The sequence below is a fragment of the Glycine max genome, chromosome 5 (genome assembly GCF_000004515.6).
Source record: "Glycine max cultivar Williams 82 chromosome 5, Glycine_max_v4.0, whole genome shotgun sequence".
Classification (NCBI taxonomy): Eukaryota; Viridiplantae; Streptophyta; class Magnoliopsida; order Fabales; family Fabaceae; genus Glycine; species Glycine max.
The window spans coordinates 41194940-41208479 of NC_038241.2; the positions used below are offsets into that span (position 1 = coordinate 41194940).

A 13540-nucleotide genomic window follows, 5' to 3' on the forward strand; every position below is an offset into this window, starting at 1 on the left:
TAATATGATAAAAATATATATGTTTTAATCTTATCCTATGTTTTGTTATATCTTATTTTATATGTGAAATGAACCTGATAATGATATATGATAGTGGCGGACAATAATGATGACAACTATTATGTCAATAATATTAATAATGATAATTGTTATAATGAGTGTAGTGATAATTACAATACCAATGATAATGATAATGATGATGATAATAGTGACAAAATGATGGTCCGGATGTCAACAAGATAATATAAGTAGTAGGTTATATATGACCATTATCCTATCATATTTTGACAACCAAATAAACCTTAAAAGCATACTTGATTTTTATTTTCAGAAATTATTTTATTTAAAAAACAGTTTTAAAAATAAAAAAGTGAAAAAAAATCAAACTTACTCTATTTTCTTGAAATAACAAGATCCATTTTAGACTGGCACCTACTCATTGCACCGTGAAAATGGATCAACAATTTTGTTATTATACGGGGGAAAGGAGGTTTCTCTAAATAAAACTAGCTTGAGAACATTGATGTTGCCGTAGGGCCTACAAGACATGGACCTCGAGTTGACCCATGACGGCAATCACGTGAATAGATTTGTATGTGAAATATTTGCCAAGATTTGTAGCAAGATCATTGGAATAATAATGTGGGGTTTGTGTAAGATTTGCCAATCTCAACAAAAAGAGAGAGGGAATGGAAAGGCATATATACATATTCAAGTCAATGTTTAAATTTCATACTGACGAAATGTAAAGTAAAGAACGACGAAAAATGATGAAACCGTCAATAAAAACTACTCTTAAATAATTTCAATTTGGCGCGCATAAATTGATTTGTAGCTCGCGTTCAATCATATGGTAAATGAAACCAAATTGAATCGCACACCTCTTTTTTATACTTTATGTAATATGGCTCGCTCAAATTTCTATTGTCTTGAATTTCTGTGATCATCTTTTGTTGCGATTATACAATGACATTTTGAAGTTTAAAACTTAGAGATTATGTATCCTCCGGCTTCGTAATAAAAGGTGATATTGTTATAAGTCATTTTGTAACTATCACCGAATTAATGGCGTATATAATATTAGTTTCCTGTTTGAGATTTTTTCTTAACACTTACAAGTGGACTATTGCAAAAAAAGGTTAAACAACTTTTGATAGGTTCAACTAACTGAGCTGAAACTTGTTCGCCCTCCAAATCTAATTTTATTTAGGTCGTTGTCACACACTAACCATATTATTTTTCTTTTTTTCTTATGAATTTTGTTATTTATTATGTTTAGTTTATATAAACTTCTTAATAAATACTCATAAATAATAAAATTAAAAATTAAAAAAGAAAAATAAATAATGTTTTAAGTTATGTACCTAGCTTAATATATTTTTAAATATTTTCATTTTTTCATAAATTAATTTTAATTTATGACATATGTTTAATTTATTTTATCTTTAAAATTTATGTTATTTCCTTCTCCGTTTTGTTTTTAAAAAAAAGGGTATCCAAATTAACTCTCAATTTAATAGTACATATATTGCCAAAAGTTTATATAACACAAGTGCAACAGCCACACCCCTAAAATAAATGAAATGTAGGCTTTAATCACTTCCATTCCAATTCTTTTCTACACGTGTTTGATGGGATTGTACAAACGAGAATGTCTATTCTGTACTTATACACTAAGGAGTGAAAACAATCTGATCCTTTAAAATTATAGAAAGTAAGAAGAAGTGCATGCAATGGAGCTTCTTCAATTCATGGTCTGGTTTGTGTTACAACATCCAAAACCCAAGTCACAGGGGCCATGACCATGTTGGTTCAAAGCAAGAAACTCCTTCACATTCTTCTCTCACATACCTGTCCAACTCTTTCACCTCGGATGCTCTTGCTCTCTGCCACAATAAATAAATAAATAAATAAACAATTTGACAATCAACTATTCATTAATTCATGACCATGTCTAACCTATATTCACGAGTAAACCTTCACGTAGCTTCCTATAGTTATAAGACATTATTCACTTTGATTCCTAAATCTATAAAACTATTACTTTAGTCTAGCTTGAATTTCATTTAATTTAGTCCTTACAATATTTTATAAAGTCAGGACAATAGTGGAGATGTACAAAATCTTATAAAGTGGAGGTTACTATCCATCACAAGTCTCAATTGTTTGCACACCACACATAATGAAGTAATGAGCAACATTAAAACTAGCCTATCCTTCAGAAACATAAGGCTGAGAAATATTTAGGAGTAGGCACCTGCATTGTTTCCAAAACATCTGACTCTGAATTGAAGTCATAATAGGTACTTGCTGCATTAAGCTTCATAGAGAGGAACTGCAAGTAAAATCAAACATTAAGTGATTTTAATGTTACGTTTCAAGTATTCTTTCGATCATTCACTCTTTTTTTTTTTTATCACTTACCTCCACTTGGTGCTGCAAGGACTGGACATAGTTTATTATCTCGTCCAACATTATTGCCATACCCATTGTCTGCAAGTCCATTTATGTGAAAGGAAAAAGAAAATCAGAGATTTAACATTTAAAGTTAGACACATGCTAACTTGGCACAATAATAAATAAGTAAATAAACAAATCTTTACCTTGTAACATCCTGGGACAATGTTCTGCAAGCACCTAAGTTTTTCATTGATTTTCCCTCTTCTAACCTGAATACCAATAAATGAAAAATATGTATTAACCCACGTTTATCTTAACCAGCATAAAAATTAGAGTAAATATAGTCTCTGTAACGAGAGTATAAAATGTTTTTATATTGTCATATAAACACAAATCATTATGATAAGTTTGTTAACTTTTAGGATAAACATCTTAAAAGTCACAAATGATGAAGGAGATTAAGAAAATATACCCTTTCTGCTAAACTGTGACTATCAGTAGCTTGACCTCGTTTGGCTCTAACATGAACTACTTCATTCGGTTTCTTGTCTTCTATCATATTCCTTTTTACTCTCTTGCCTCTTCCACAACTCTGAACACATGCAGAACAAATAAAACATCAATCACTGTGTCGTATATGTGTAAAAAACTATGCATGAAGAAAATAATAAAATGAACTAGATGAAGAAAATCTACATTTTTTGTCTTGCTTCCACTCTCAAAAACAGCAGGAGTTGAATTTGCAGAACTTGGCTCCCATATATCAGTTGCTTTCCTCTTTTGACCTTCATGGATTTCATTTTTAACTGAATTAATAATAGGAACTAAAACTGGAACTTCATTGTGATCAGGAAAATTCTCTTCCAAGTTTCCTGCAAATTCAGCTTCTGGAGAACCTAAGAAGCTTTCACAGGAGAATGGCATCATCAAGTTCTGCATTTCCATGTTGTCAATATCTAAGAAAGGAAATCTAAGACTTTGCAAATCTGCAGTGAATTCTGCCATGTGGATTTTAAGAACAAAGTTTTTGAAAGGTTTTAACTGGTATCTGGATAATGTTCCTGACACTGTTATTTATAATGTGAGATTGCAGCTACATTAACCAATAGGAGTAGTCTAACTAACCCACGTGGCAACTCAAGCTTCTTTAGTTGTGTTCCCCTGGTTGGCCCCATATACAGGAGAAATGTCCAATTTCAATATGGGCCCATGCTTTGTGAGACAAGCGCTGTAATATGGGTCAATGTTTTATGAGGAAAGCACGGTCTATTTTTTGGAGCTTTTAGAAAGAAAAAAAAAACCTTTAATTGGGATCCTATCTTTGAGATCTTTTATCAAAGTTTAAACTGTAGTGGGAAAAGGGTAGTTGTTTGTAGAAGCACATAGTTTTTCAAGTACTCTTCCCAGATTTGAACACTATGATTTATGACTCTTGAGTTTGTATTCCAGAGTGGAACTTATTCTTCTAGCTTTTAGCACTGGAAGATTTAGTCTCTTTCGACAAACATTTTCGGAAGCAAGGGCTTATTTCCTGATTTTAACTTCTAAATTCTTAATCAACAACAACAATAATGAAACCCTTTTTCCACCGGTTGAAATCAGCTTCATGGATCACATAGGGTCATTCAACTTGGGTATAGACTAGATTTTCAGAGAAATTATTTATCGAGAGATCCCTTAATAACTTTTCTGTATATCCTTCTTGGTCTCAAATCCCCCTTTTCAAAAGACTAAAAACCATGTAATATAATTTCCTCACCGATGCTTCTATAGTGACTTTCTTTGTAGTTTTTACGTGTCCAAAATCACTTTAACCGATTTTGTTATCTTTTTCTCAATCGGTGTTATATCAATATCTCCTTGTATACAATAATTTTGTATCCTTCCCATTTTTGCTCAACAGTAATTTAAAAATTGATTGTAATACTATTTGTTTTCCATTCTTATAATTTTTACCTGTTGAATTACTCGGTACCTACCTGCATCATTAACACAGTAATAAGCAAGTATATGGTAATTGTAGCCGTAGAACTTAGAAACATAGTCCAAATGATACATGTTTGCAACCCAACCTTTTCCTCGAAGTTGATCTTCCAGCATTTTTGTTCAAACTTGATGCCATATCATCATGGTGCTTTATGTTTGATACTGGGAACCTTACTCCCTCTGCCTCTTTAAAAAAGTGTTGTGTTGAAACTTGAAAGTATAAATTTTAAAATTGATCATACACGTAGTGGGAAAAGACTCTGCGGGATTTCTTGGCAAGCAAGTTTTACTAAGCTATTAAAACCTTTCAATTACTGCTGTTTAAATCACGCACTTTATTTTCTTTTGTTTGGTGACTTGCCTCTGATTTGAACTGACATTTGAGAAGTGAATGAACCAAACTTTAGAATAGAACCGGCCTTATGACATGTGGAGTGTACCTTTGGCGTATGGCAGTTCATTCAATTCTCATTTAAGGGATAGATTCTTAGGCCTCCAATGTCTAAAGAAACCATATGGGCAAATAGCAATAGTGGTTGCCCTATGTACCCAATTGTAGTTGTAGCCCTTACAAAAGTGGACATGGTTTCAACATTTGTAAGCATCGAGGATTCGTATACAAAGACAAACTGTTAAACTTTGGGACAATCTTCCCTATAGAAGTAAGGCCTTACTATCCCTTTTCAAAGCCATATAGCAGGCATTGCCTAATTTGACAACTTGAATGTAAGACCTTACGAGATTGCATGAGATTTTTTAGTTATCACATTTGCCTAATTAATTGGACGATGATATATTTATCTTCCATGTTATAAACGTGCGATCAACTTGCCCATGCACTTGCATTTAATCCTTAAGGTACTACAGCCAAACAAGTTCGAGTTTGGATGAGGATACCATATACAAAGATGGCCTATGAATGGCTACTAGTTAGGTTGGATTTATCTAACACATAACTGCACTTGACCTTTGGGACAACCCTATGTACTTTCTAGTTTCTCTACCTTGCTTCCTACTCTCCTTCTTTCTCTTGTTTTTTTATATATATTTTAATTCAGGTAAAAATTCTAATCACTCCTAAAATATATTTTATTGGGAGAGTAAATTGTCCATACTATTTTGTACAACGGAAATTAATCACAATTCTTTATACAATTATATAGAAATAAGAAGAAAAATATATAAGATAAAATGAGCTATATGATAGAGAAAAAGTAAAGTTGTAAATAAAAAATGTTATCAGAAATTGTTATAAAATAATATAACTTTATTGATAATAGAGGGGTTCATTTGCAAAAGTGGTTGAAAAGTGTCACTCTTTTTCAATCATACTAAAAATCAGATTAGGTTCTTAGTGAAAAGTAAAAATATATAAGCTTTTGTGATATTTCATATTTTAGTTTAAATCAAAAGAACTAAATTCACAATAATCGATTATAATATATGAAGAACTCATCTATAGACTCTTCCAAATGTGACATCTAAAGCTTATCCAAGTACACAGAATTCAACTGTTCATTTTTTATTTTATTTTTCTTTAATGTTGACATATAACTTTATCATAAAAGCCGTTATGCAATCATACACGCTTTACTTGAATTACATTGAAAAATGATAAAACAAAGGACATGCCGATAAAAAAAAAAAAAAAAAAACAAAGGACGTGAATGTAGCTACTTTTGGAGCAAAATATCATTTGATATGGCACCCACTGATTTAGGTAGAGCTATGGATGTCCAAGTGCATCCTTCACATCATTGGTACAGCCAAGGAAACATTTTCTGGGAGAAATTTAAAAGTGGCCTTGTGTAAGATATCCCCAATATTTGACGCATGCCAACTTCTTATTGGGCCAAATACATCTTTCAGTATCGTTTAAAGATCCAATTTGAATCCATAATGACAAAAAAAACACCGAAGAGAGGTAAACAATACTTCCTGCCCTTTTTTACTACATGCAACCCCAAAAACAACCAAAAGGACAACAATACCCCTCATCAGACACCCTACATTCCTGCCTCTCCCATCAAACCCTAGAGGGCAAGCCTCCGTAACCACTGTGAGCGTCGACCTTGCCCCTTCGTAGAAGATTTTGCATCCACCTCAACACACACATGAATGGGGACACACAAGGAATGAGGGAATAAACTAGGGCAAATGCGAAGAGGGTGTGGAATTTGTAAGAAAAAGAGAAATTTGTCAATGTCACCTTTATACTTTTGGAATATATATTTCAAAATAAGATTTTCATATTTTAGAATAAGTATTTTGAATAGATTTCTCAATTATTTATTCATATTTTAAAATACTTATTCTGGAATATTATAAACATTATCAATAATCTAGGTCTTTTGATTATTTATCCTTTTTTAAAAATAAAAAAATCAAAGAGAAAATAAGGGATACATGTTTCTTGGACAATAAGGGACACATGTTTTATCAGAATGCGCATTCCAAAATATGATAAACATATAAAATACGAGAGAAAATAAATTTACATATAATTGTTGTTATAATTAATGTGGCGGTGGATTGGTGGTATTAATTATTAAATATGGGCCCGTGAATAATCAAGGGTCAAATTTTTTCTCCATTCCATTGGTTGTATTTCTTGCGAATACTTGTACAACTTTGTCACTCAACCTGTCTTGTCTATTGTCTCTTCTAGATCTCCTATTAGAAATCTAATCGAAAACATTAACATCATCAAAGATTTATTGAAGTTCACAAAATGAAAATGCCATAGACTTGCTCTGTTGGTTGCCATTTGAACCCTAGGCGTGATTCTATCCCAATTCTAAGGGGATGCATTAATTATATTTTGTTGGGTTTTAGTTAAGAGTAATTATAATGCATCATTTTTTAAATAAGTTGTTTGTTTTAAATTTGTAAGTATTACAATGTTACATAAATTTAAAATTTTTACACAAAAATTTATTCTAATGCAAAAGTTGTTAGAATAAGTGTCTAACTTAAACCACAATAGATTTTATAATTGAAAAATGATTCTTTAATTGATAAAAATGAATCAAGCAGCAATTATTTATATAAACAATTTAATTAAACAATACACTATCAAAAAATTTACTTTAATGACACAAACTTATTACGTAATATTATTTAATTTTAACCAACTTATAAAATACCCGCTTTAGAAATGCTCCAAAAACGCTCTAAGAGGATTATAAATCAAGCGCATATCATTTTTGTGAAAAACTATAGCATATAGTTATAACCTAATTTTTTTTTTCTACACGAAGACCTAAATTTCTTAAATCATCTAGATGAAGCACTATAGTTTTATCTTAGTTTAAACCACTCATCATGTGTTTAATATTTTGTTTGAAATGTCTTCAAATGTATCTCTTAGGATATTTGCACAAATCACATATGATATCATGTATAATTAGGAATGACAAATGGATGGATTAAATCAATATGTATTTTAATGGATTGAATCAAAATAATTCATTTTGATCCATTAAAAATATTTAATGAATCCAATCCATTTATCAACATTTTTTTCATGGATGGATATCCATCCAATCCATAAAAAAAATATATATTTTAAAACTTAATTATTTTAAGTTTAAAACTAATATATTTTAAAAAAATTCACAATACCTTCTAAAACAACAATAGTTCAAACAAAAGATGATTGAGGTTGTTTTTGGATGATCTCGATCTAGAGTAATTTTTGACGGAGATTAGTTAAGAGTATTTTTTGACTAACATCAACAAATAATATATGTTGACAGATATCAACTAAGTTTTTTTTTTGCCGACGTCAGTTGATTATTATTTGACTGATGTTAGTCAAGAATTTTTAAGTTTGATCAATTTTTTATCCATTAAATATTGATAAGAGGATCAATTGGATTTTGAAAATTAGTGGATGAATCATTAATCATCCATAAAATAAAATGGATGGATTTGGATCCATCCATTTGTTTTATTTTTTTGTGATAGATGGATTAAATGAATTTACTGTAGATGAATCTAATGGATAGTAAATAAATTGATTCATTTGTCACCCTTACATATAGCCATGGCAAGATGTTATGAAGTCATTTGTTTTTTTTTTCTTTATTTTTTTTAAATATTAGGGTGAAGTTAATCATATTCATTGTGTTTTAATATACAAATAAACACTTAGCAACTTACTTAAGTGGTTGGAATGAGAGTCTTTAATAGAAATAATCAAAACACACTTAATTATAGAGAATTTTTAAGTTATATAATACCAAAAAATAGATATATCTTATTTTTATAAATAATACTAATTAATTCTTTTAAATTATCATTAATTGTACAATCTCTTACCTACATAATTTCTAAATTTCTCTCATTTCAATGAAATGTGATTCATCCATGCTATTACAATATCTCCTATTAAACTATGATTCTTGATACATCTTTTACCGGTGGTAACTGATTAGTTTAATGCAATCAAACAAATCAGGCTGGAATTTAGCACATATATGCTGAAAAAAAAATTTGGTTATTTTCCAAATATAAAAAGAACCCATCATTGACAAACACATCCCATAGAATTTGAATAGAACAGATGAGACAATTTAACATTAATTTAACATTAACTATCCTACAGTGTTCTTGACCACCAAGTTTTTCGTATCAGCTCAGCTTCAATTACAATTATAATTTGCCCCTTGATTTGGAAAATGGAATGATCCCAAAATTGGATACTCTAAAATATCCTCGTGGTGAAAAGTCATAAAACTAATCTCTAAAAAGGTAAAGCAGCAGTTAATAAAGATACAAGTTTTCAACCCACAAGTGTTGCTCTATGTGCATAATTAAGGATCAAACCTGTATCATATACTAAAAACATGCAAACTACTAATCACTTATGTCACATATATTTCATATAATCACTCCTGTCACATTTATGCAGCGCTCTGTGGTTGTCTTTAACTAAAAAATCAACAACAGAAAATGCAGAAAGTAAATAATAGTACATCGTAAGTCAAACATAGCAAGCAGCAGCGAAATATCGTAGCAAATTTTCTAAATTTCTAATGTATTGTTTGTTCGTCTTTGCGTTCAGAACACCAACGAAAAAAATTGGATTAACGCGAACCACGTATCGAACGCTATTCTTATGCCAAGGCTGACATCATGCGACAAGTGACAACCAATCAAACATAAAAAGTGGTCCTGTTCTAAGATTCCTAGCAGGCTTTCCATGCCGCCCCTTATTTTGCCAACACCAATTACCACACGTTTTGAGTAAGTTTATTATTAATTTTTGTTATGTTCAGTCAAGCACGTTTCTGTCACTGTTATGTTATGACAAATAGCCAATTACTTCATCGATTTTTCAATGCCTTCTTCTCATGACTCATGACAATAGCTTCATGAGATAAGGGCTGCATTCAAGTGTTTCGACCATTGATGATAACGAATTTGAAAATAACCAATTTTTTATGAGCATGAAATGTTAATCACGTTTGGGCTCTTGGCCGTTCTTGTTTGTTTGAGCTTTAGGAGAGATAATGTCTTTGGAAACCCGTTTAGAAAAAAGAAATCACATTCAAGATGTGGAAACTATACCGATAACTCATCACAAATATATTCCAGACGTGAAAAAATTACATTCGAAACATGAAACAAGCACGGTGGTAAGAATCAAATAAGATAAAGATTGGATAAAATTAAATTCTCTAGTTCTTTCGTATTAAGAGAAGTGGAAAAATATAATTTGTTCATTTTGAGTGAATTGAGATAAAAGGAAGAGAAATAGAAAATAAGAAAAAAAGTAAAGAAAAAAGAAATAAATAATGTAATATAACAAAAAGAAAGAAACATAAGAAGAAATGAAAGAGAAAATGAATATATGATTAAAAGTACTTGAGTGAGAAAAAAAAATCTACTTTACTTCTTTTATGTGCGGAAAATTTTCTCTTTTCATTTTTATTTCCATTTATTTTACCTTTTTTAAAGTCTTAACACATTTTTTCACTCACTCTACAAGTAGAAAGAAATTTCTCAATTTCTCTCGTTTCTTTTATCCCTGTTTCTTTTCTCGGCCATATTTAGAATAATAAGTTTGAGATGATTTTGGAACCAAATAATACCAAAGTTAACAGCTTTTCTCTCACCCACTTCACTTGGATTGATTGATGAAACTCGAGAATACATATAAAACCACTGACAAAGAATAGAAAGAAGGAAGAGTCCGAGACAATTCAAAGATAAATGTTGAAATGACTGCAGCAACACCACATCCTAGATGGGCAAATTGAATAACAGAAAGAATGTGACATAACACTCATTTTTATCCATATAAACAAATGTGGAGACTTTTATTGATGTCTGCATGGAATATTGAGTGATTAATTTGGAATTCAATTCATTTCAGTCTGTTCTTTGACTGAGAACAATTTAATGTAGCTCAAGGCATGCCATAAGCTTGTAACGTTAATTTCATAGCTACGTGTCGTTTTGTCAAGAAATAAAGGTAAGATGCCAAACAATGAACCTATCCACCTTTCAATGTTTCCTGTGGCAATGACTATGGAAGGTGAATGGAAGGTGTCGTATGGAATTTAGAGCATGATTTTAGAGAAGTATTAAAGTGTATAGTATTCACTTTGACTTGATCTCACTCCCCAAAATGGGATACAGACATAGTAATAGTATATTATACACTATGCATCTTGCGTAGGCCAATTTGCTTTGTAACTTTAGTTTCTCCCTTGACCCCATTTAAGTCCTGCATATATATGCGTAGTTTTTTTTATAGTTTTAGTGAGTGAGAATAGCCATGTCTACTTCAAAGAGCGTCAGCAGTTCTAGTGAAGATGACAATGAACTTAGAAGAGGGCCTTGGACTCTTGAAGAGGATAATTTGCTCTCCCAATATATTTCTAGTCATGGAGAAGGGCGATGGAATTTGCTAGCTAAACGTTCAGGTAACTTGACAACAACACAACAAGTTAAATACATAAATGAAAGGCTACCCTGTAGTTTTATTTTAATTTTATCAATTCTCATGCTTATTAATTTTCTTTCCATTTTATGAATCAGGATTAAAGCGAACTGGGAAAAGTTGCAGATTAAGGTGGCTAAATTATCTAAAGCCAGATGTAAAACGGGGAAATTTAACCCCACAAGAGCAACTTATAATCCTCGAACTCCACTCAAAGTGGGGAAACAGGTGCTTATCTTGTGCATTTGATTCTTGAGCTCCACAGGTTTTAAATTGTGGTCCAGGTTGTGCTTACAGTCGGCGTTTTATCGCGATTTCTTTGTATTGTGAGAAATTGTAGACAAATGCGACCAATGCAGCCTTGAAACGGTCACAAAGACTCTCAAAGCCTTAAGGTCGCGGCCAAAATCGTGATCACATACTGTTTTTTAAAACCTGCCTCTTCAAAATGCTGGTAGAAGCAAAGATGCAAATCTTGCCACTATCAACAAGCATGCTTTCCATTCCAAAATATTGTCTTTTCTCTGGATTTTCATTTCTTTCTTTAATGACTGTAGGTGGTCAAAAATTGCACAAAATTTGCCAGGCAGAACAGACAATGAAATCAAGAACTATTGGAGAACTAGGATTCAGAAACAAGCAAGACATTTGAAAATTGACACTGACAGCAGAGAGTTTCAGGAACTTGTTAGGCGTTTCTGGATGCCTAGATTGCTTCAAAAAGCCAAAGAATCATCTTCTTCAGCCATGTCAATTCAAAACCAGGCAACTCCTATGCCTTTTGATGGTGTTTCTCAGCATTCAACTGTTGGGACCATACCATCACATTCACACACCCCTTGGCAGGGACCTTGTATGAATGAAGCTGGTCCCACTTACATGGACCAACATGAGCAGAACTCAGACTCTGAACACAACAATGGTTCATGCATCTCCTTGTCTGAGTCAGCAAATTTTCCAAAAGTGCCTCAGCATTTTGGACGCACCACCATCACCCAATATCATGCCTTGAATAACAATGACTTTGGCACCTTCACATATGACGGCTACAATGTAAGCAACAATGTCTATGAGATGGACAACTTCAAAACGCCTACTACAAGGGTGGCTGAGGATGCGCAATACCCAACTGGTGATTGTCAAATGGTAGGAAGCAATTGGGTAAACAGCGATTTTGCATGTAACATGTGGAACATGGATGAATTGTGGCAATTTAGCAAGTTACAAAAATAAGATTTTAGGGTTTGGTTTTTTTGGAGTTACCAAGACTCTATCTTTGGTGATGTTATTATTGTTATCATGAACTGTTGATTAGCTACTACCAAATTAATTAATACAGATGGTGATTGTTTTCTGTACATCTGTTTTGCATTACTCTGTTTTGCAATTTGTATTGATTGAGAAAAGTCATTAATTAGTCACTAGTTCAAAACACAAACAGTTGGAGATTGAGTGCTAATAAAGATTTCGTAAATATATAGAAGTAACCACTTTTGGAAACTTTGGTGTATTTGTAGTGGAAATCGAATTGCAGCCACTATGATATATAAATGAAGAGGGCCCATGATCCAATGAGGATTTAATTGGAGATGAAAGTAGAAAGCTGCAAAATGACTCATAGCGTGTTTGCTTATCCATTCACGACGTAGATTTCCACATTCATGTTTTGAAGCTAATAAAGATAGTTTCGTCTTTCAGTAATTGGGCGTGGTCTGAGTTATCACATGAGTTTGGTGGTTGAGAAAAGACCATGAGAAAAGTAAATGGACTTGGTAAGAGTTTTAAGGTGGTTTTAGTGATTGGGAAAGAACTATAAGGAAAGAGGTTGTGAGTTGATGATAATTAATATGATATGAAAGGAAACTTATGTCCAATTTCAACGTTTATAGTCAGGTTATAACTTTCATCTTTCTACAATTTTTAAGCACGTTATTAGTCTTCAACCCGAAACCAAATAGATTATAGAAAAAATCTTTATAAATTTATATGTCAATACTTTCTATAAATAATTAGTGCAAAAAGTTTTAATCAATCTAACAAGAGATTAACTTAAACAATTTAATTGACAGATTAAAATTAACTCATTGATTCTACAAATATGGATAGATATATTGCTGAAAAAAGTAATTAACATTTCATTTAACTATCAAACCAAATTAACGTATATTTAAAAGAATACAAAATGTTTAAATTAGATATCTG

General features: G+C 31.7%; 2 protein-coding genes across 2 annotated transcripts; one reads left to right on the top strand and one right to left on the bottom strand.

Moving 5' to 3' along the window:
* Positions 1 to 1681: 1681 nt before the first annotated feature.
* LOC100810945 (transcription factor BEE 1) lies at positions 1682 to 3438 on the bottom strand. Its single transcript, XM_003525205.3, has 6 exons — positions 3097 to 3438; positions 2873 to 2992; positions 2604 to 2669; positions 2425 to 2493; positions 2258 to 2335; positions 1682 to 1886 (listed from the first exon to the last, which is right to left on the bottom strand). Exons 1-6 carry the CDS (start codon positions 3403 to 3405, stop codon positions 1788 to 1790), a joined length of 741 nt encoding a protein of 246 aa, XP_003525253.1. The 5' UTR covers positions 3406 to 3438; the 3' UTR covers positions 1682 to 1787.
* Positions 3439 to 11148: 7710 nt separating this feature from the next.
* MYB84 (MYB transcription factor MYB84) lies at positions 11149 to 12992 on the top strand. The gene is made up of 3 exons (NM_001248860.2): positions 11149 to 11321; positions 11437 to 11566; positions 11896 to 12992. The coding sequence occupies exons 1-3, from the start codon at positions 11174 to 11176 to the stop codon at positions 12569 to 12571; spliced, it is 954 nt and encodes a 317-aa protein (NP_001235789.1). The 5' UTR covers positions 11149 to 11173; the 3' UTR covers positions 12572 to 12992.
* Positions 12993 to 13540: the final 548 nt, after the last annotated feature.

Bases quoted from the DNA above. Each gene is read 5' to 3' on its own strand.
- MYB84 (NM_001248860.2), top strand. From the start codon at position 11,174: ATGTCTACTTCAAAGAGCGTCAGCAGTTCTAGTGAAGATGACAATGAA. The intron at 11,322-11,436 runs GTAACTTGACAA...TTTATGAATCAG, and splicing joins TTTGCTAGCTAAACGTTCAG to GATTAAAGCGAACTGGGAAA. The intron at 11,567-11,895 runs GTGCTTATCTTG...TAATGACTGTAG, and splicing joins CACTCAAAGTGGGGAAACAG to GTGGTCAAAAATTGCACAAA.
- LOC100810945 (XM_003525205.3), bottom strand. From the start codon at position 3,405: ATGGCAGAATTCACTGCAGATTTGCAAAGTCTTAGATTTCCTTTCTTA. The intron at 2,494-2,603 runs GTAAAGATTTGT...ATGGACTTGCAG, and splicing joins TTGTCCCAGGATGTTACAAG to ACAATGGGTATGGCAATAAT. The intron at 2,336-2,424 runs GTAAGTGATAAA...TTTTACTTGCAG, and splicing joins CCTTGCAGCACCAAGTGGAG to TTCCTCTCTATGAAGCTTAA.